At 32.9% G+C, this 24,719-nt stretch overlaps 1 protein-coding gene across 2 annotated transcripts in view; it reads right to left on the minus strand.

Moving 5' to 3' along the window:
• LOC106131691 (protein trachealess) overlaps positions 1 to 24,719 on the minus strand; it is a 154,201-nt gene that overhangs the window by 25,985 nt on the left and 103,497 nt on the right. The window contains exon 6 of one of the 2 annotated variants that reach the window (XM_060949958.1): positions 5,514 to 5,737. In XM_060949958.1, the coding sequence (XP_060805941.1) occupies positions 5,514 to 5,737 (224 nt within the window). Of the gene's footprint in view, positions 1 to 5,498; positions 5,738 to 24,719 lie in introns of both variants that reach the window. The other variant, XM_060949957.1, reaches the window with a different exon arrangement.

Raw genomic sequence — 24,719 nt, forward strand, 5'->3', positions numbered from 1 at the left:
TTACCCGTTCGGAATTCCGGCCGACTCAATAAGCTAACCCTTCCGCTAATCCGGGGTATAATGAACCCGCCAGGATCGTATTAAACGCTTACGTTGTCACCCCGTACGTGGGAATAATAGGAGAACGTTTCTATTATTTAGTTGATTCGTGAGTAATAAACATGAGTGTTTATACATTCTTTGAAAGGCCAGTATTCAATACATATTTATTATTTACTTAGTTGGTAGCAGTTTTAAATATATTTTTATTTTAAATTTAACTATAAATGCACAAATAGGAATCATATAAATTTTTTCAATATCTTTTCTAAATTCTTGTTGGGAAATGAAATATTTTAAAATTATTAACATGGTTTTTTTTTATTTTGATTAATACCAAAGCGTGTTATAAATTGTATTTTTTTGTAATTTATGCACATTATTTTTGTAATTTATACATAGCAATATTAGTGAAATCAATGTGACATACCAAATTATGCCACTACCACAAACAAGACTTGTTTGTTTTTTATTATTTTATATTGATGGAAAACAAAATCGGATGTTAGCTGGCACGTCGTGGCTCAACCCGTGTCGCGTCGCCGACATTTTCCCTTTATTTATTGTTATTTTTCTATTTCGCCGGCAGATGTGCGGCCATGATTTACGGGGCTCTAGTATTGCGAACGTGAATTATAACGCTAGTTTTTGGTCAAGGGAACCTTGATACTGGCTGAAAAGAGAGGGAGATGTGAGTTCAGGTTATTTTGTTGAGAATGTTCATTTCGGTGAATCTTCGGAATGCGTTCTGGTATCTCATATATCAACGAGCTTTTGAATCATTTATATTAATAATAATATAATCACATCTATTTTCCCTGCGGTGCAGACAGAGCCAAAAGTCTTGGAAAGACTTATAGGCTACGTTCAGCTGTTTGGCTTAATGATAGAGTTGAGATTCAAATAGTGACCGATTGCTAGCCCATCGCGTAAAAGAAGGACTTCAAGATTATAAGCCTATCCCTTAGTCGCCCTTTTACGATATCCATGGGAAAGAGATGAAGTCGTCCTATTCTTTTTTATTGTGATTCCCAGCACCAACGCCACCAACACCAACCACACGGTTGGACATATCGAATAACTATGTTTACATATGTGAATGGAAATAAATGAAAATTTAGAAAATAATTAACTTTTAAGAACCTTTTCACGCAAACTGTTTAATTATGAATTTATTTCAATGGACTTAGGTATGTCTGAAAACTCATCACCATAATAAATGATTTGCTCACAGCTAAATTTGCCTGCTGTGAGTGTCGCATTCGTTAATGTTATGAATTACTCAATTGGGCTATTTCACCTGCCCATTATGATAATCGTGAACTTACAAAAATTGACCGTAAAATATTAACACCGGCAGAGCATACGTCCGATCGTCACGAATTCCAGCGCCCTACTGCTATAAATCAAGCGTGCCCCCACCACGCGGCAATATGGGAACAAAACATGTGTTTACCCCGAAGTTAATTTGTCGAATTTATCTGCCTTGTCTTTGCAACGTATTGTGATATATTACGTGGTACCAGCTTCTATTTTGGTTTCCAATTTTCTTCCTTAATCCAGTTTGTTGTTTTTTTTTCACCTGAGCTGTTTCGAAATCATTGTAGGTAGCTGGCAATTTTCGTTTCTTACTGATAAAGCGAATGTTAGATATACTTCCGATTATTTATTTCACAGCGAGTATGTATCAATTTAAATTATTTATTTTCGACACTACTATATATATTATAACACTTTATATTGCAAGTGAATTAGTTCTTTAATAACTATGTACTATTTCTTGTAACTGTGTAAATGACTGTGCAATAAAAATATAACAAACAAACAAACCTTTTTGTTAGATTTTATGTTATTAATTTTACTAAAATAAATATATTCGAGTTATAACTAACAACGTAACACAACTACATACATATATGCATAAAGTAAAATTAGCATATAAATACTTCATGAGTTAGTAGTCAATACTGGTAGGTCATCTATGCTTCTCATTGTACCCACTTCAATAGTCCGATCACATTCCAAACAGATTTACAAATAGCATATCTAGCTATTAGTCTATCTGTCACTAACCAGGCTGCCGCCATGGTCTGTCATTCGATTAACCAGACAATTGGCACTGGGATTTCACCACTACTATATTTAACGTAATTTGCACCAAATTTTGAATACATTTCACGCAAGAACTAGCCCATCGTTTTGATTATAATACAAACCTGGCAATGGATGTTTTTCAAGTGCAAATTTAGTCGAATTCTTGTTCACTTGTCAGTTTAGGTAGTATGAAAAGTGGTTCCGGTACTTATTGCTATTAAGACCTAAATAGAACACGTATTATTAAGATACCTGCCGTGTTGAAATATACATTTAAATAATATACTAGGTAAACGTTTTTTTTAGATCTAATAGTGACAAGTGAAATGTCATTACAAATAATAATTTTGAGCGAGACAGTAAACAAGTATTTCTACAACTGAAATCATACCCATAGGGTAATTTGTCCATACATCAAAACGTGACAAATTGTACATAACAACTCAAAAAACATTACAGAAACCAAAAGGATGTGAATTTAAACTCACCAACTCACAAACCTACTTATGATAACACAAAGACTGCACAGTGTTACCAATTAAAAGACGTAGCCAAAACGAAACCCCAATTTGAATAAACCAACCAAGTCACGTAGTGCAAATAAGCAGGCACTAACAAGCGGTATATCGCTTGCACTGATTGTTAATTGATTAGATTAAAAATTTTGGCCCAATTCGCCGCGTATTGTTACCAGGGGGACGCCCTTTACGCATTAATTAGTATTTTTAATAGGCGCGGTGTCTTTTACAATTTGCTCGTTGACAAGACCACTGTGTGGTTATCTTGTTAAGTTGTGGGTTTGATTTGATTAAATAATCAATTTATTTTCTTTTATTTGTCTTTGAATAATAATTAAAAACTAAATCATTAACAATCCAAAACAAAGTTCATCTTATACATTGACGTGTTTTCTATCTTGTAAGTAGGTACTTTTATGTCTTACTCGACTTAAAATGAAATTGTGACTGAATTTAATGAAAAATGAATATGAATGAAAATTAAAAACTTGTTCTTCTTAGAACAAGTTTTTAATTTTATAAAGCGTTAGTTTACTTAGTTTCAAACAAGCGGCAATATCGGAAATATATCGGTCCATATTTACTAGAATTCCCTTCAATTCTTTATTGCTTACGTGAGTGTATTCGAAACTTGAGAATTTAACCCCCAAAGTATTTTGTGAGACAATTTTGAAACCCCAAATGCTCATGTTTTATTGTCTCGAATATTTTTATTTGAATACAGAAGTAAGGAAAGCCGGTTTGAAAATTGAGTTAAAATGACAGTGGCGTATGTAGTGATTCGCCTTGTGGTCGTATTAAGCGCATTAGGGGCCAAAATTGGATTTGTCAGGGGTGTTTTATTGGTACACTTGTTACGAATTTTGAAGCTGTGTTAAAAAATAGCATTGTCATAATTCGTACAAAATATGAATGAGTTATGGGTTTATTAAAAAGAAAATATATGTATAAGTTGACAAAAATAAAATTGTAGTTTATAAAGATTTTAGTGTCTCAGTCAATATACAAAAACTTAATAGTTCCAAAATAAGTAATAGTTTATTATGCCATATCAAAATGTGTGAATGCCATAGCAGACTCGGTTAATAAATATAAATAAATGGCTCGGTGTTAAGCTGAACACGTTCAGCCATATTGTGGCATCACGGATACTACTGCTTGTGCGTTGCAAAATCATCAATCATTGAAAACTTAAACGATAAATAAATAAATACGGAAAAAATCACTTTTAAACGCTAATGATTTCCTATAAAATAATAGTAAACTTTTATCTCGACACACTCACAATAATCTGTTTTTTTTTTTTACTAAACGCAGAATTTAACTCAAAATTCTAAATAAACTAAATAAAATCAAGCTATCAAAACAGACACATGTGTGGTTAAAACAAACGTTTATTTTTCGCCATTGAATAGGTAATATTATTTGAAGTATTGCGGAGAATCAGGGTCCCCAAGGTGCATTTATTTGCGTGCACGCTCCGATAAACAATGTTTGTGATTTACTTAGAAATCCGCCGGTTTTTTGTCCACGCGAGGATTATTCCGCGCCAATGGACAAACTGTCGTCGCTCTTTCTAATAAAATACTGCTTTTTAGCGGCCTATTGTTTATTACCTAATTTAAAATACCTACCGATGAAAAAAGAGAGAAGATCAAAGATATTTTAAAGCTTGTAAGTATTAAAATTTCTCTCTCTTTACGATATTATTTTTTAGCAGGTTTGTATTTTTCGTAACCTTGTAAAGGTTTGTATAGATTATTAAGTTTACCAAAAATTATAAAACTACCACTTATTCATAACTTATTACTGTCTTCGTGATGTCCTAAATGAGGACATTCCATTTAGACCAGTCGTGTTTTAATTTAATTTACACTAACAACATCACTATCTAATTTATACCTATTGAATATACTACATAACGTTTGAAGTAGGCACTACTACTACAATGACAGTCTGTCTGTCTGTACGAGGGCGCGGTAACACGGTTAAGAGACAATGGCTTGACGAAGGAAAATCAGATTTGCTAACCCTCCGTTATTTTAAACCTACAGACATTTTGCATAACTCTACAAGGGGTAGTAACTCGGTTTAGTGAATTTAGTTTTGCTATGGTTAATAATGACAATATGCTTGATTGGCGGTTAAAATTTAATCATTCGAATATAGCAATTTGAAATATTAACTTCGAATTTGTGGTTGTAGCCGTTGGTAGCGAATGAGTTGTACATACAAATTGTTACATGAATATTTTTTTAAATATATTTTTTAGATGTAGTCTCTGCCGACTGCGTAATTTTATTAATGTACTTATTTAACATAATTACTTAGGGGAAATTACGAAAAACTACACTTATCTATATTATGTGATGATTTTGAAAAAAAAAAAATGTAACAAAACAAAGCAAATTAAATAAAGTTTTGAATTTTGGATTAGGGTTGAGGAGATCCTTGTAGGATTATACATACATTCCAGAGATACGGTTAACAGCATGCCAATCGAAATCTCTATTGACAAAATGTAGTTTATCCTACTTGTAACTTAATTTTTACAATAATATCATTTTTATAGGTATATTGACATATTATAGGACCGAATTAAAATCAAATTAATTAATACATTATCTTGTGGATAACCTTAACTTTGAACAGAAGACTTCATAAATCAATTAACAGGTAGGGATTAGTCAAGGATATGTACTGCCAAGTAAATATTTATCTTGTGAAATGTAACTTGACGAGTGTCATCCCTATATTTTGAAACAAAGTCTACGCATAGAAATCTAACATCTGAATTATTTTAATTTACAGTCAAAAAAATAAATGAAAAAGTCAGTGATAACCAACCTTTCAGGGCCTTACTTGTCGGCGGCGGGTCTCTGCTCCACGGCGGGTCGCCATGGCCGGAGAAGTCCCTTAACTTGAGGTAGCTTATGGTCAGCCTTATGATGGAAGCCTTGTCCAGTTGACTGGTGATGGCAGCCGGGAGAGGCAGCATCTTCGCGAGCTCGTAAAACTCGTAGTTTTCTTTACCGCGTCTCGAGCGCGCGGCGTCTCGACTTTTTTCTTTTCGCAGCTCTAGAATGCTGTGGGAGAGAAGTTTGACGTTAGCTTTTTATGTAATTTTCTTTGATATTTAGGAACTTACACTTAGGACATGACCTACTCTCTTCTCTTTTACTAAGACGATTTAACATTAGGCCTGAGCCTGGTATTTTGAGTCACATCATTACACGACATAACAGTGTTATAACTGATTTTAAACTTTCGTTGTTGCATTATACTATTTATAAGTTATGCAGATATTATACGCGCATGTAACGTTTAATTTAACTCGGACTCTAACATGCTCCGAAACGTCCGAGACAAAATAAAAGTATCTACTTATGTTACGTGCGCGTTTAATAAAATGTATCGAATTAACGAACGTGGCGATTAAAGTTGTTTTAATTTCTATTCAAATAGGTACCTATAAATGTGCTTAGAAAAGTGTATTGTAAAATAGGCAAGTACATTGGTAAGTAATAAGATTTATGCCATAATTATCTCTCTTTCGTTTCATGATCAAGGTCCAAAGAACAGTGACTACATAAATCTGTATATTTCAATAAAACCTCTCATACTTTTATACGATATGAAAATGGGAAAAATTCCCATAATTTCGGTGGGTGTCCCGCCCGCCACGCCCACACGCCCCGGGGGCGGGGCTGCTAATGAGACCCACTGTTTTATTGTGCCATTTACATTTCAAACATGGAACATTTACATTTTTAAAGTGAGATACCTGTCTGTTTCCTGTCAGCGATTTAAAAGTTATTCTGTTTGTTCTTATGATATTTTTTAATCAACACGCTCGATATTTCAAAATTGAGTAATATTTGTCTCTTGGCATTTCATTATCATATCAATACATAATAAAGTTAGATATCTAGTATTATAGAAGGTAACTAAGTTAAAAGGTTTGCATTTGTGTAAATAAGAATATAAATTTGCAATTCCAATGTATGCAAATAAAAGAAGATCCTATTTGTAATTAAAGGATTTTAATTTATAAAAACAAAATTTCCATCTCAAGTGAGCGTTTGTTACAAAAAGTCAGTCCTCCATTCAAAGGACTTCGTATTCTAAGTTCGTTTCTCTGTATTGGAAAATATTTCGACTTTATTAACTCACATCTACAAAAGTGTATGTAGGTATACATAAAATTTACTTGAGTTTTGTCTCTATGATAGTTATTTGTTTGATATTATTTGGTTTTAATCCCTGTTGCATGATTAGATATAATAGGTATTTTATTACGAATCCGAAGTCAAGAACCTAATGAAACAGCGAAAACGTCAATTTACGGCCACTGGTGCTAAACCTTTTCCTGCACCGTAAGCGAACCAATGATGGCCGACTTTACGATCGCGTGCGATTACCGTCCGTGAAGGTTTATTGGCACCTGAGTAAGGCCATTTCGAAATGGCGTCTTTATTCTTTTGTTTATACGTGGTGACAGACAACAGTTTGATGGCTTTCTTGGGTTAAGGGTTGCTGACCTTCGAATTTTGATGGTTGTCTGCGTTTTATTGTCGGGAAGAACAATGCTAAAGTACTTTGGCTAAGGTGGCTTGTGGATAGTTTGAGATGTTTTGAAATAATGATGAAATGGAGAGGCTGAAAACATATTAGAATTTTACCGTTGGTACTTAGTTATACAGAAATCTTAACGTCGTGTTATTTATAAAAAAAAAAGACAACATGAGAAGTAGGTACTAGACTAGTTTATTTATTATAAAATCTAAGTTGATTCAGAAGAAAAAACTATATTTATATTTAAGTTTTTTAGCTTGATCTTGAATGACCTCCGATACAATTGGAGAAAGAAATAGCATATCTTGAAATCCGTTCCTTATCTAAATTTAAAAATCGAATTGGTCTCTAAAAGAACTACTAAAACGTTATCAGAACATAACTACAGCTTTGGGAGTAATAATTCTTAAAAATAAAGAAAACCTTAAACCCTTTCTAGATGGTACTGGCTGATAAAGGTTAAACAGTTAAAGTATAAAACGAGTAAACGATTGCACTTGATTTAATGTTTTGAGGGGTTGCTCTGGTCAGTTGCGGGGTAATCGGGGTAACATTGTTTAAAGTTTACACTGACCGAGGGTTGAACTCCCCTGCTTTTGTTATTTTATAAATTTATTGTAGGCACATTACAATTATATACTCAAAGAAAGTTATTCTTTTTGTTATTCCATAATAAAAGTAAATTTATTTATTCCTTATACCAATTGAAATTTGATTTAGTTACGGTAGAGAAAGTCATCCTCCCAAAATAAAAGGAGAACAATAATACCTTTTTAGCATTAGAATGGCTTATTATTTATTTATTACTTTGAAAAAAAAAATAACCAAATGGCACCAGATAAAGTCATACCCTTCTATTTAGCACCTTTTCTATAATGGCTCGAACATAATTATATTTATTATTTTTACCTATACATAAAAAATCTAAAGACAGTTAAAGCGTCACCCACCCAAAATATAAGAAGAGCAACACCTATTTAGCGCTACGGTGTTAATTTGACGAGTCCCCTCCTAACAACTACACCGGCTACTAGCGTCCGACGTCAATTACCTTATGATTTATGGTTAGGTTGGATTACGGCAATCGTGATCTATGGCTCTGATATTGCTCGACCGTAGACAAAATAGACGAAAGTAAAATATGTTTGCAATTTTTATATGACTGTAAGTAAATATTTGACCTGTTTCTACAGGTAGAAATTACTTTACAAACCACCAATATTTGTACCAAATTTTATTATAATCGTATCAGTGGACAAAATAAAAAGATTAAAATGAAATCATTCGAATTTTAAAACCGAAAAAGAAACAACAATGTTTTTGATAGCACGTTCGATTTTTACGGAAATGGAACTGAGATTCCGTTTTCCTCTCGAGTCTCACTCAGGAGCCGAATCTAATGGTTTTTATGACGCATTCCGAACTTTTACAGCTAAATGGATAAGTAGTCCCCTTCTGTAGCTAAAGAGATCTACTCTAGTGCTTTCGGACCGTTCATTCTTGGACGTGTCGTTGTGATTTTGTTTTTCTGCAAAGTGCAATATTGTGTTGCGCTTTGCAAAAGTCTTTGTTGGGCTCATAATAACCTTTATTTTTTTTTTTTATTGAAATGTATCTTCATATTTTAAGAATAAGTTTTGATTCAATATTTCATTCATAATTATGAAATCTTGATATAAAAATAATAAAATGAAAGAAAAAATATGGAGATAATATGGTTGAATACTAAGAAGAGAAGTCAACAACATCCTAAGTCATAAGAAAATTAATCTAGAGAGAATTACCTATCCAATAGACATGACTGACTCACCCAATCCATAGTTATGGACAGTCATACCTATCTGGTTCTTCTCAATAGTGGTAAGGATGCAACTGGGACTAAAACCAGGAAGAAGAAGAAGAATTACTTTTCCAATAAGAATTTACGAATTTAGTATTAGATATCTTATATAGGTAATACCTGTCAATGTGAAAAAAATATATATAACAATGAATACCGAATTAAACTAATTGAGAGCGTATATTTTATATTTACCTACTTCACATTAAGTGGTAAAAATACAAAATCCAGTCTACTCCAATGTTTTTGTTCTGACCAATTTTTATGACGGACCTCCCTTCATCTTAGAAGTGGCTGTCTTTAAGTGTGCACGTACGTGTCCCGACGCCCCGTACACCTGGGAATCGAACCCGCAATACGCTACTAACGCATTGACCCCCTCTTTGACAGCGTCCTGAAATTCGACTCAAAGCCTAAGGATTTAAGAACAAAAATCGGGAAAAATGTTTAGCGACACTGGTCAGTGATGATTGGTGTCTATTGGCCCGAAAAAGACGCAACTTTGATTACGCGTCAAGCGAAATTCGACTGAAAATCAATACGTTTAAGACTTACTTTCGTAGATAGGGTAGATGTTGAAAGAAATTTTCTTGCAAATTGAAATAGGACAGAGGGAAAAAAGTCCAGAATTGAACCTTGGAATAGTCGTAAAGGCGTCCAGGCTAGCGACGCAGTAGTTATGGTTAATGTGAGCGGACAAATTGAGTTGTGCCCGGTAGGAAAATTAGCGCTCCCGGGGGAACCTGCGCGTCAGTATGACAGGAATTTCATTTCTGGACGATTGTGTTACGTGTTGAAAAGTTGACAGTTTTATATTGCATTACATATGGGGATTGTTTTGTTGTTTCTAAACTATTTTGATTTGGGTAACGTGTCTAATCTAACAACTAACTAACTATCAAAGAATGTAAATTTCACAAAATTATTTTTGGATGGATACGTGCATTACTATAACTCTTGATCATGTTATTACTTTCTCACTTAATAATCACATTCACAATAAAAAATTTAATGAAGATCTTTTTTGCACTTAGCTTCTTTCACCTTTCGATCTTCGGCAATAATTTAATCCATATTGTGTCTTGCAAATAATAACATCTATAATAGTATTACTCGCTTAAAACCTCGTTTAAATACTGGTAGCAAAAGCAACTACATTCTTAGTATAACTATTGGCATCTAAAGGGTTTGACACCTTTGCGATTAACCCCTCAAATGATAGCTCCATAATCCGCTGTCGTTTGAGCCTGGGAATTGTCGAGTATTTCATGCTTCAATAGCGTTATGTCTAAACACCTTTTATTATTGCGGTTAAATGTATTGATAATGGAAGCAACGATAAGATGAAAGGTGTGAAGTTATTAATGGTGAGATACGTTATATGGTTTCAACCAAAGAGAATGTGATCACGAATATTTAATGGGTTCAAATATTTAACTATCAAGGAATGTAATGAAATTTTTTAATTAAATTAAATACGAATATAAACAATACAATATACGTTTAAACAATCGTATGTCACTTTCCTATTTAAATACATTTATAATTCTGAATATTAAAAAAAAATACTTAATCATCACAATGTCAATTATTTGAGGAAAAACAGAACCAAGAAATGCTTGAAATGATAAAACACAAATTACAGAACATTTAAAATAAGTTCTCTATTAACCAAAACAATGAACTTTCAATCTTAAAAGAAAAAATACACTAATTTTCACACAAGTATAGCCGGAGATTATAAAAATAACACCCCGATATAATAATTCCACTTAAGATGACAAATATGACGTGTCACATTGTCACACAAGTGGTCCTACCGACTGCGCCACTTCGGTCCATGGTATATTATACCACAACAATGACTTTCTTGATAATATTCAGCAGCGGAGGGTTATAAGTGGTTATTATGTGATTATGAAAGATGTAGTGAAGACGTTACATGGTATTAAAAATTTTAATGGGATTTTTTAAGTACTTTTTAACACCGGGACATTTAAGGTCCTATATAGGTATAGACATAACTTGTACATACTTACACACATTCATATAATCACGTATATGTAATTTGCGGGGTAGACAGTGCCAACAGTCTTGAATAAACTGAAAGGCTGCGTTCAGCTGTATAGCTTACCGATGGAATTAAGATTGAAATAGAGACTAATTGCTAACCCATCACTTAAAAAAAAACCAAGTTTATAAGCTCCCGTTTATTATTTATAAGTTTAGTGTTATTTTTATAAGGACATATGTTCTGAGAACCATATGTGACTTGTACACATGTGTTTAACCTCAGCTTTTACAGTATTGACTTTAACACTTAACTATAAAATAAAGAAAGGAAAGTTAAGAGTTCCAAAAATAATCTCGGAAAATTGACGACAATTAACGATTTTTTTCGATATTTTTACATAAGACTTATACACATCCTAGTACAAATAATAAAATAGTGATTAATTATACCAAAAAACTATTCTCAGTTTACGATCTATCGCATACAAATGGCGCGGAGTTAACAAAACTTCTCGCCTCCCCCAGGGTCGGCTAGTTGCCTTTAAAAGATCTCCGACCCTGGGTCAGTCAACCGGCAACTCCCCAAGGATCTCCCCACGGTCACTTATGGGATATTCAAATTGTTCGCACTTTTCCTCAGATCGTATAACGATTGATTAAATAGGAAAAGAATATTTGAAGGTAATGCAGTCCGAAAATGAAGACACAGCTCAAAAACAACTGGTCTGGTTTCAATGAAATTTGGCATTGAAAAAAAAATTGAAATACATATTGGCATAAATATAAAATTGACTTTCCTACATGTAATAAGTAATTATACGTGCTAAATATTATGGCAGCTTTTGGTTTATTTAATAGTGTCTTTCTTGGTGGAGTAGGTAGAGAAATTTATAAGTATTTGTTAATATGTCAGCAGTAATTATTTATTTAGGGAAATTAAATATAAGTAATTATATTAACATATGAGTATAATTTTTTTCATGATTGCCTTTCCGCTTACCACATTGCGTTATCCCAGAAATGCAATTTTATTATTTCCTTATTTATTTTTAAATATTTCTAAAAGTTTTTTTTATTTATTTTATCAAGATAAATCATTGATCAACACACCAGTAAATTAATAACATAATGCATACTATTAGCATAGCAATACCTACCCATTAACTAAACGATGCAATAACGCCATCTTGTGTCAACTAAGGGTAATAACCAAATAAAAGAGGGGTGATAGTTGACGTAGGAAATGAAATGTCATCGGCATATTACTCTTAGGATTATTGATATTACTGTTTCGTATCGCAAATTATAATCAAAAGATATGTCTATTTCTGTTATTATATTTGCCGGTATACTATTATTTTCATCATTAGTAACGCTAGATTTATTTACGATAATATTTTAACTATGGTAAGGTTACTGTTATAAATATTTGTTGAATAAAAAAGTCTTATAATAATAGTAATGACATATTTTATATTTAAACATTTTGAATATTTTCATAAAAAATATAAGTAATATAAAAAGCCGTTAAGTAATATAAATTTAATCAAGAAAAGCTTAAAGTTATTCAAAGAGTAAATTCAAAGCGAGGTTAAATCTATATTTGTGGTCAGTTTGTATTTCTAAACACATTCAAAATATACAAGCTACATTTTAAAACCGAACTCTTTTTGTGACTTAACTTTTTTATTTATAATTGGAAAATGTCAAAGGGTGACAAAAAGTCACTCGTGATGCGGTTGCGATGAGTTGGCGTGTCAAAGTACAGGTCACGTTGGTCAGTTGTGTCAAATAGTTTCAGTAAGAAATGTTATTTCGTATCTACTGAGTGGTAGGTCAACAGCCGATTTTGATACTGGCATTGTCATTGTAAATTATTTTTCTACAAAGAGGATTTATTTTTATTGGTTTTAAATTAAAAATTATTGAATGAGTTAAATTATCATTAGAAGTACTAAAAAAATTACATAGGTAATAAAAAAAAATGTGTGCAGTTAATTTAATATGCGTATGAATTTAACTAAATTCACAGAATGAATAATCAATAAAATATTTGTTTTGGGATTAGATATAATTTTATTATTAAAATATTTTTATACATTTTGAATTGAATTCTAAAATCCATAATAATGTACTTATTTTTTTTATTTTGTGTGGCATATCTTAAAAATCTAAAGCTTAGATAAAAACAGCGCGAATTGCGATTAGCATCCTCTTTTCGGCTAAACATTTATAGTGTTAGTAGCCTAGGTATCTTCCTAAGGTGGTAGTATAGGGTTTACATCAGACGATCGTTAATTCAACCGATTCCTAAACAAGAAAAAAAATATATAAATTACTTCTAGTACCAAACCAGAACACCCTTGCCTAGTTTGTTTTTAAAAAAATCACGAAAAAAAAACAGAAAGTATTACTCCGTAAAGCACCAAAACCGAACAGTCCTAGTCTCCGTTCGGAAATTAGAAGGGCTTCCTCTCACGGGACGGCCGTCGCATCCCCTAGATGAGTATAATATGACTCGGCGAATTTGAGACGCTTTAGAGGTGACGACGGCCCTAATGATATTCCGAAGGAGGATTGTAAGGAGTTGATATAGTGATAAAAATGCCCTGATGGTAGATGACAAAGTTAGTTACTTGATATTATTCATACTTACTTTTTGAAGATTACTTAAAAAAGATAATTAAAAAGAATGGGGAGTGTTTATCAATGATAATGTGTTAGATTCAAATATTCGTAGGTAAGTAGGCATCTGGCCACTGGTAAGTATTTGTATATGAAATCGTTCTAATAAAATTGAATTGTAGTTTAGAAATGAAATTTTAAAGATATAGTTACTGTTTGAACAATTAAAATCAATTGCAAAAAGGCTATATTCAATAAAAGCGAGCATATTTGGGATGAAAATAGATGGTCAGTGGCGACTCGCCCTTAAAGCCCAGTGGGACAATTTGTACGCGCGCCAAATAGGCTATTTGACAAAGTTCTAAAAACTATCTTAGGGTATTTATTTGTTTATAAGGAGCCCTACAAAAATATTTTTCTGCCTTTATTACAGCTATTTTATTAAAAAATCGAAAAAGAAAATGAAATATTCAAATATGCCGCCAAAACGCGACTTTTAGCAATATGGCGGCCATGGCATGCAGTGACGTAAATTTCGTGTAAATATCATACAAAGCTTGTTGGTGTTTCGAAAAGTTTTGATTTTCTCTTGTTTTATTTAACTTGTGCCACGTCATATGTGTGAAAATTATTAAAATGAGTTCCTATAAATGTTGTGTAGTGCCTCAATGCACTAATACAACAATAAAATCTCCTACGAAACTGTTTTTTTCTATGCCGATGGATTTGAATATTCACAAGAAGTGGTTTCAGATCATGATCTAAGATAAGTGGTTACCAAGATATACTTACATTGATGTTTTCACATTCCTCAGTTCGGCAGCATAGCTATAGCAGCTTCTTCCAACCATTATTGCGTCCACTTTTGGTAGGTTTCGACTGTCAGCTTTCGCAGAATTGGTTTCCATTATTAAATACCTATGTTATCTGAGTAATCCTGAGCGATCAAACACTTATAAAATCTTGAAAAATAATAGCGAACACTAAGGAACGGTACGATCCACAGTCTGTTTATGGATAATTGACGTCATAATAGAAATAGCCAATCACGTTCGTTTTTAGTCACGTGACAGCTGCATATAAAAACCTAATTTTCTGAGACGGATTTTGTTTAAATTATGCAATATTTTTATCTCACGTTATTACAAATCGCTCCAAAAAAATAATATTAAGACTGATGACATAAAAGAAATGTATATTTTTAATACAGTCAAATAGCCTATTGCCGCTCTTTAGGAGTTTCATAATCACGTCGTACCCAATTTTCGTTTGAAACACACAAGGAATAATAAACAATCAAAAAAATTTGATTTAATTTTATAGGTAAGATATCAATGTCTATTTGTAATTAGTATCTTCGTATTCCACGTTTTAGAACTTTATCTAAAAGCTTATCAGACACATACCTAGTCTAAGTACTTGGATATACCTGATAAAAAGTTATATCCAAAACCCTCTAGAAAAGAGCCCGGATTCTGGATTGGGTAGGTAAGTCAAGTTAATACACATATCAACTCCTAAGTTGTAGGAACATTTTATCAACAATTTTACTGCTTATTAGTACGAGTAAATGCCAACTTTTCCCATAAAAACAACAAAACCAAACTAATGATACCACAATATCATATTTCAGTACCAAAAGAAAAAAATACCTAATAGTCAAGCGGGCAGTGATCCAGCTTTGACAAAAAATGGCCCAACTACAAGACGCGCCGATACGACTATGACAAATGGAAGTCCGCCGCTTAGCAAATTGCCTGTCGAAATCGCCGCGAAACTGGAAAATTGTTTCATTCATAAATGCAATAGCCCGGATTACCAAGGATAGCTTTTTGATGAATAAAATAGTAAGGGGATTTAGTGGCCCCATGTGATAGCTTGCGGATTGGTATGGACAAATGTTGGCATTTATTTTTTTGGTTTGTTCGAAGCACTTCGCCAAATCTGGCTTGTCTCAGATTTTATTAGCTTTGTATTTAATTTTTCATCATCATTCCCTGGTGTAAGTCTCGGTTGCATCCTCACTTATCTAGAGCCAGGGAACCACAACCTGTAAGATTTTAACGCCTCCGCCTTCGTTGGGCCTGGTCTGACGTCGTCAAACATGATATTTGTGTCAATAGTCTGAAAACGGATGCCGTCACAGACCGGACGAAGTGGAAAGACAAATGTAGGAAAGCGGAATCCATACCCCAAAGCTCTATGGCATAGGGTGCAACTGGGAATGCGCAATGATGAGAAAGAAATCATTGAGATTTTTACATGAAGCGGCTCCTATCCTTAGTTGCTACATAATACAGTATTTTATGCGGTAGGATTATCTTTGTATTGAACTGAAAGTAGGTAAATAAAACTAGTTATAGGCGAAATTAGCAATACAAAGGAAGTTAGGGACTGCATTTGCCGCCAATTCAAAGGAGAAGGAAATAATAGTTATTTGCAATAATCGGTTGAAGGGACGGCTGATTGCGCCCGGGGCGAACGGGATTTTTCCCGTATTTTTGTCTGGCAACTTGCAGTTTTGGCTCACAGTTCGTTAGCGTTTAATAAAAACCATTTACTGAATTAAGTGATGGTTATACGAATTGTCTTGTCTTAGTTATGAATCTCGCATTGCTGTACATGTTCATTGATTATTAGCAAGTTATTTGACTCTGTGGGATGCTTACATATTTTAAGAAGTCTATAAACGGTTCTGTAATAATAGACAATAAATGGAGAGGCATAAACTTGGGATTCTTCTTTGAGGCGATGGGCTAGCCACCTTCAATTCCATCATTAACCTACACAGCTGAACGTGGCCTTCTAGTCTTTTCAAACATTTGGCTCTGTAACCCCGTCAGGAATAAACACATGATTATTATGTAAGTATAAATGGGTAATAATAAAAAACACCAATCTCTAGCTGAGACTCGACCCTTACAATGCTATCCCCACATTACTGACAATTCGACCATAAAAGAAGAAATTAAAACAACAGGGGCAGAAAACTCCGCTGATGAGGTAAAGGGGAAATAATAGATCATTTTCGGGACACTTGTCCCTTTATTGACTGGTCCTGTGATCGATCGGACAACCCTTCAATTATTTTGTTGGTATGCCATTGTATTTGATGAAATATATTATTTAGAACGGTATATGAGTTAAAGCACAGAAAAAATGTAGTAGAAATATGTGTGTGTACATTTATTGTTTAAAAAAAATATATAAATTCTTCTCTCTGACTATAAAAATATAAAATTCTAGTAGAGAAAAAAAATAATAACCGAGAGCTAAAGAAAAATTATCTGTGACAGCGAAACTGTGTGTACATCTCACTCTAAGTGATACTAAATAAAAAATAAGGGCAATGAATGATTGACTCGCATACCTTCGAATGTAAATGTAGTACGAAATAGATGAAAAAAACAGTGACGTTCATAATCTGTTAAGTTTTTACGGCGAGATCGCGTGTAGTCTATATTTGAAAAAAAAACTTATGACCAGTTCATCTTCGCCACAGAATCTCAATATCAATATCCGGGTCAGACCACTAAACATCCATGAATAACACTACAATGTGTTTTCTGTTCGATTTATGTACGCTAATGTAACCCTTATCACGTTGAAATAACACTACTCTGTTGTGGTTATTCGGAAGCCCAGAAATGATTGTCGGCCCTTCAATATATAGATCTATTACGATTTGCTTTTTTTTTAGCGCATACAGGTTGATCAAAATATTTAACTTTATTTTTTTATTTCAAAACTCGTAGTCGCAAACTTATAGTTAGGATCTGGGATGTTTATTTTTTATATCGTCATTCTTCAGGCGTTTGACTAAGTAGCAATGGTAAAAGTTAGGTATAGAATTTCACAAATTTTTAAAAATTATACACGGAATTTAAAAGCAAAACTTTAAATTCTATTAATAACTTTTAAAAAATTTGGCAGTCATTATATTATAACTCTATTATTTCCAATAATAAGAAATACTTTAAAAATGTGCCTTAAAGAACTACGTGTAAAGTGGATTGAGCATTCAAACGTAACGTTAGAAAACAAAAGGTATCGTGATGGTCAGATAATTTCATAACTCAAATTAACTAAATATCTATCTAAAAATAATGAGAGAGAGTAAATTGACACGTAAATTTTTGCAGTAGTTAGTATTTTTAATACTGTAGGCTCTATATCTACCCCCATAATGGATAAACGCGTAATATCTAATATATTTGTTTTTGTATTTTTAAAAACATCCTGTATTTGAGACCTCAATAAGTTGAAATCCGCAAGTCATCGCGATTCGTCGCGCCCTCTAGCCATTGGAGTTTTTACGACCGACGAATTTCTGGCTCCTATACGCGAGGTGTGACGCGTTAAACAATCTATAAATCAACGATTATGATTAGGAAATACTTTATTTATAATCAAAGCTTTTAATATATTTTTAATGAGAAAAAAAATACTTTCTCGACAAGCAAATAATTTTGTGCTCACTGGTGCCAAGAGTTAAGCTTAAAAACGCAAATAGTACCGACCATGAAAAGCTGAATGAATTAAATGTAGTTTTACCTCATATTATTTATCCCTTTGTTCAGTCATTGTCATTGTGTAGCAGTTTGGTCAACCTGATCTATATTTAAAACCAACTTATCATAAAAAATTCTACACTTGAGAACTACTTAGTTAACTTACTCATAATTACAGTAGCTTGATCATGTGACAGTATCGAATCAAAACCCCTATGAATCAAGATATCAGAAGTAGAAATAAGGGTAGCGTCAGACATAAGTGAAATCCAACGGGCCGCGAAGGATTATCGCGTATAATACCGCCTTTGTGCGAAAGATATGAGAAATATCTCAATTAAGGACAACGGTTCATTTAATGCTTTATTTGAAAGACAGTGACACATTATGATTATAATAATTTGCCAAGGATCGAATTATACCTACGAATGCCCTTAAAAAGTTGCCTAGGATCAAATTATTCTTGTATTAAAAAAAAATGGTAAAAAAATTACAGGGTCGCACTTAGTAGACACATGTATGTATAATGTCTCTGCTTATCTCTCTCAGTAAGAAGAGTGATTTTATTGATGTGTCTGTTCAATTCAATATTTGATTAGGTAAGTACTTACTTCTCTAACACTGAAATTTACTAATACAAAAGCTTTTAAGTACAACCATTTAAACAACACGCAAACTTGATCAAAGTTTTAGAAAATTAACTTCTCAATACTTTAGGACCAAAGCTTTCAATAACTTCTAAGAATATTCAGTTAGATTGAGTTACATCCATTATGACCACTAATTGCATGTTTTATCGGGCTTTTTAGGAATCAATCAACTTTTTAAAAATGGAACCAATAAACAAGGGAATGGATTTTTTATATGTACCTACTGTACATATAAGAAAAATCCATTCCAAATAGGTAAATTCAGATAATTAATAAGTAAGTAGGTTATTAACACGAATATTTTAATTTGCACATGCATTGTTTAGCAAACTCTATTTTTTGTGTTTGTTTCTTATATTACCTATTTACTTATGCCCTGTGACTTAGTCCGTAAAAATATAGTTTAACCCGACAGTATGGATTTGCTTCTCTTAAATATATAAAACTACGGATGAATATTTTTATATGAGAGTACACCCTCTTAAAATTTGTAAACGTAGAATTACTTATTAGTAGACACCATTTTTGCCAAAGCTTAGTGGCAGAGGGTGCAACTGGGAACACACAAAGATTTTAGAAAATACATATTTGTATGTTCGGAACCCTTTAGCGCACGAAATAATCGCACTTATTTTTTTCAATGCCGTTGCGGTTAAGAGAACAGTTTTTACCCGCTCAGGTGCAACGTTCGAATCCGATTTTTATTCCCATAATATACGACTTTTCTTTAATGGATTCGATATTATTCGATACTTCTGTTGAAACGATTATCTTAATTGTGTTTCGGTTGCCGGTGCCTCGGAAACAAAAAAAGATTATGGTTATGTGCTTTCAATAATTTTGTACGTCTTGTTATTTGGAAGGAAGTGGTCAAAGAGAGGCGGTTAAGACTAGAAACTGACACTAAATTTGATTGACCAATTGAAGATGTTGTATAGCTGTTACAAGACGGAACACATTTTAATTTTGAGAAATAAAGAATTAATCTATCTTCGCCCCCAAGAACATTCATTCTTTATCCTTTACGGGTCAGACAGAGCCAATAGTATAAGAAAACTCGAAGTTCGCTTTTAGTTAAAACAGATGGCAGGGTTTAAGCCCATTGCGTAAAAGAATCCCCTGTTTATCCCAAAAGATGTATGTGATAGATTAGTAAGTATATGATAAAAAATAATTCAATAGACACAATTTATTAATTTTAAGCCTTTTCATACAAAACCATTGTTCACAATGCACGTGTTTTGTTATTTAGTAACGCTCTTTATTTTCCAATCAAAATTTTCTTAAACTCGGATGCTAGATTTTTTACAATTTTTTTTCTTCGTTTAGAATTTTGATGAAGTGTGAAAGGGTTCTTGTCTTCGGATTGAGTCAAAAGACCGTTTTTGTTAAGAGAATAGGTGAATAAAAACTGAGAGTAACGCTAAAGAATTTGTAGGAAGTGTTTTATAAGGGTGATAAGTAGTTGTTGGCCCATGTGATTTTCATTGATGGATATTTTATAATTAATTAATAAATAGGTAATATGTAATTTATAAATTATAATTTATATATAATATACAATATATGTTTTAATAAAGGATTTTGTGGAGTTACATTTTTTTTATATAGGTATAAGCATATAAAACAAGATCCTAACATATTTAGACGAAAAAAGAATAACTTGCTAATTAAATTTAATTTGATAGCGCCAGCAATTGTTTTTGCAACTAAAATTTCAATATTTAGATGAATTCGAGATTTTGAGCATTAAGAAACTTCATTCAAGGTGTACTACAATTCAAGTTTATGGCCGCAACGCAATCCCACTCCGCGGCAGTCAATGAAACCAGATTTTGAAGTTACGCAGCTTACTGCGCTCATTTCAATTTGATATTTGATCTTTTTTTCGTAGTTAGTAATCGTAGTAGTATAATTACAATTGTAATTATTCTTTTATAATATGATAATTGTAATAATATTAGTAGTTATAATTGGTGCATAAAAATCTGAATAGAAAATGTATCATGTAGGTATTTTTTTTTAAAATCTGTGTAACCGATTATTTCAAGTGGTTATAAGTTTGAAGATAAACAACCGGTTAATCAGAATTATAAAATCTCATACAAGTATTGTATATTTTTTGTTGATACGCCTATTTGTGTAACTTTTCACGAGATTGGCTTTAAATGTTCATGGCAAAATTTCTTCATGTCAATTTGTTTAGTTTGGTTACTGATGGGAGTACCTACTTATTATGGAATCAAGAGCCACCAAGTTATTTTACTATTAGGATACAACAATATGTTTATACTCCAAGGCAGTAGTTAAGTGGCCGAGATGCCAGAACGTCACTAAATAACTTTTCTGATGTTTCTATATGAAATACATTTTCTGTAGCTTTAGACAAAACAATACAAAAGTTATTAATTATGTTGATTGTAAGTTGAAGTAAGTATGCTATGTTGGAATGGTAGATATTATTTATAATACTTAAATTTAAATTGGCAGAATTCTCAGACCAATTATACCAAATCAAGATGAACAATATAGCTAGTATTAAAATTTGTACCATCCTTTATCTCATTACAACAATACGAGTTTCTGAGAAAACGACAAATTAGGAAGTTGGACTTGATATAACGATATCATATTTGTTGTACCTACCTACTAAATTATGCGAGATTCATTTCTTGTAGAGCTCATTAGAACTTTGATATTTTTATAATGTTTTTACAAATTTTGTGTTTGTAAAAACATTTCAGTATTAAGTATATTATATGTTCAGCCGTCTAGCTGAAAGCTTCCATAAGGTTTTGTTTTAAAGTTAGCTCTATCTATTCTGTAAGGAATAAATATGTGGTGTATGCATATTAACTAATTTATAAAATTATAATTTCTAACATCTAAATTAAAATAGCTACAAAGTTCAACATATGTAGGTACTAAGAGAATCACAAATCCTTTGTCCAAATGTATGCCTTTTTTAAATTATTGCACTATAAACATATCAGTTGTTAATTTAGGTGTGTATAATTCAAAGATAACAAAACATTAGGTAAATAAATTTAACAAGTGCAGAAATATTTTTTTTTGTTGCTAAGTGCTGATTAAATATGATTATGTTGCAATTTGCTTAATCTGAGCCATTGAATTAAATGTCAAGAACAATAACATTCCTTAGTGTTTTAAAAAACACAACACCAAGCAGTCACTCAACGGTCATGACATGATAAAATCTAAATTACTCTATGTAACTTGTTCTGACCGGCTGTATTAACAAAAAAAAAATATAATATTTTTTGTTTCGATTTACAAAATTTATTTGTTTTAAATTTTGTAGGTAATATATTTACTTATATTTTTATAATTTTGCTCTTTAGACTGATAATATAAATTTACCTAACATTCTGTGCATACAAAGATAAAATTTGAGAAGTTTTAAAAAGAATCCTTTGTTTTTTATCCTTACTACACTTGTAACTTCCTTAAATTCACATTGATTTATATTAGAACTTCAAATTTTATCTTATTGATTTTCTTTATTTTCATTAAGTTTTTTAACATTTTGTAAAATTTTCTATATGTCACCTTTTAATGTTTAATTTATCCGATCTTTTATTTTAATAGATTTTATTTAAAAAAAACAATAAAATATTATAACCTCCTGTACGTAGGTACTTTTTTTATTAAACGATGATGCAACTCGTCAAGTAAAGCCAGCAGATGTTAGAAACCTGTATAACAATGTGGTAGAGATACGAATCACGAAATATTCGTATGTAATTTCGCTTTACGCGGACATTTAAAAGTTTATTACCTTGTTTTGTTCTTTCATTAAGCACTTAATACAATGCGACGTCGATTTAAAAATAGTGTTAAGTAAATACTATATGATGTGCTTCTGCTATAGACTTATTTCTAAGTATTTGTAATATTCTTAAGTTTAAAGATCTGAAAAACATTGAAGTACTGAAGTATTGAAGTACAACACCAAAAAAAATGATTTGCTTATTCTATAATCTAAAAGCGATTTTTAAAAAGCACAAAATCATAAAAAGTCTGCAAAGCAATTTTAAGCATTTTAGAGTGTAGATAAATATTTTTGTTACATTCAATAAATTGTCATCATATTCATCATGTTCAAGTAACATTGATACAATCAATAACTATTTAATAAAAAAGACAATTTATTGAACACATAATTGAATAAAAGTAACTAAAAAAATATAAAGAAAAAATGAAACGTGCCCAGGTTCAAGATGCGATTGGTTGGATGCTTGTTGCTGCCGACAGATATCCGGGCTTGTCTGTACGAACCAGGAATGGGTGAAGGCCGGGTTAAGGCTCGGATTGAGGCCTGGCCCGGGCCCCGGCAGCCCCATCACTCCAGGCAGCCCGCCAGGCCGCTGGTGGTGATGGAAACCAGCCGAAGCCACCGCGTAGTCCATTGCCACCGCCTGATACGGCAACATTGTCACACACTTTTATAAAAAAAATTAGTCCAATTTATTAGTAGCACTCAGTTCCCGCGTTTTTGACATTCTGATTAACGAGTATCAATATTGTTTGTCCACACTCAATGTCAATCACAGTTCCATTTTCAATTATTTTTTACACAATATCACTGTTTGTTATTGGTCTTTTAATAGTTTATTACTTGTTGTGGCAACCCAAAGGCTTCTGCTGAAAAGTCTTTGCAATCGTAAAAGCGGAGCCGACACTTTAAGTCCACAAGGGTTGACGGGCCGGAATCAGCCGTTTCAGGCTGGAACGTTTTCAGTTATCAAACAAACACCCGTTCTATTTTCGTGGCCGATCATTTACGGGGCTAGCTATTCACAGGGGAAAAGTCACGCACAGCCACCCACTTAATAAATATTCTGGGCATATATCCGTTTTTACGCGGACGTGACTGGCGGGATACTGTCCGCTTTTCACGTACGGAACGCGCTGCCGATTATCGAAAACAGTTGCATGCGTCCCCCTCCTTCGACCTCGGACGTGCAACTGAAGGCGAGCACGCGCGCCAAACGCGACTCTATCACACTCGGCGTAGACACCCTGTACGGTCGCCGCTCGGGAAATGGGAAGGAGATGCCGCCGTACAAATGAAAGGGATGGAATCGATCGGACGTCATCGCTAAGTTAAAAGCCTGCGTCGTTACACGGCCCGTAATAGGCGGTTACGTGATTGGGCGTGGCTTAGGCTATTAAGTTGAATTGTCGCGCTCTGATTGGTTGAAATTGGTAGTAGTCGTCTACGTGATATGTTCGGGAATACGTTTATAGCGGGTGTTCATAGAATATAATAAGTAAGTTGTAGGTTGGATGCGCGCCAGTCGAGTTGGTGTTGCGGTTAGTTTGGGATCGCACAATGGTTTTTAATTATTAGTTAGGGACCGTTAATGGGTGACCGATTAGTATGTAACTGAGTAACCTATGTGAATGAACGTACGGAGGGGCGGGGTCGGCACGCACCTTGTGAGCTTACGAGCTTTATAGATTGACAAGCAGTCTGCCAGACCATCAACTGATTAGTATAACTTGTACCTAATTAGCCCTATCCCTTTGTACGGCGTCTCCATCTCATTTCCTTAGTAGCTTTAGAAACCTTACTTAGCTCCGATAAAGCCAAAAGAACATGCTTAAAAAAAGTTAGGCACTTAGTTGATTTAAGAATTTATCAATGATATAGGTAACTTCTAAGTTTTAATTAATTATAGCTATATAGATATTAATTAATAAAAATAGCTTTCATAACATTATTCTGAAAGACTGTTAGAAGGATACCTACCAATATTTGAAAATAAATATACGTAAGTACTTATTAGGAAGATACTACTTTTACTCATCCTGTATATATACTTTACTA

This window comes from Amyelois transitella, chromosome 20 (assembly GCF_032362555.1).
Source record: "Amyelois transitella isolate CPQ chromosome 20, ilAmyTran1.1, whole genome shotgun sequence".
Lineage (NCBI taxonomy): Eukaryota > Metazoa > Arthropoda > Insecta > Lepidoptera > Pyralidae > Amyelois > Amyelois transitella.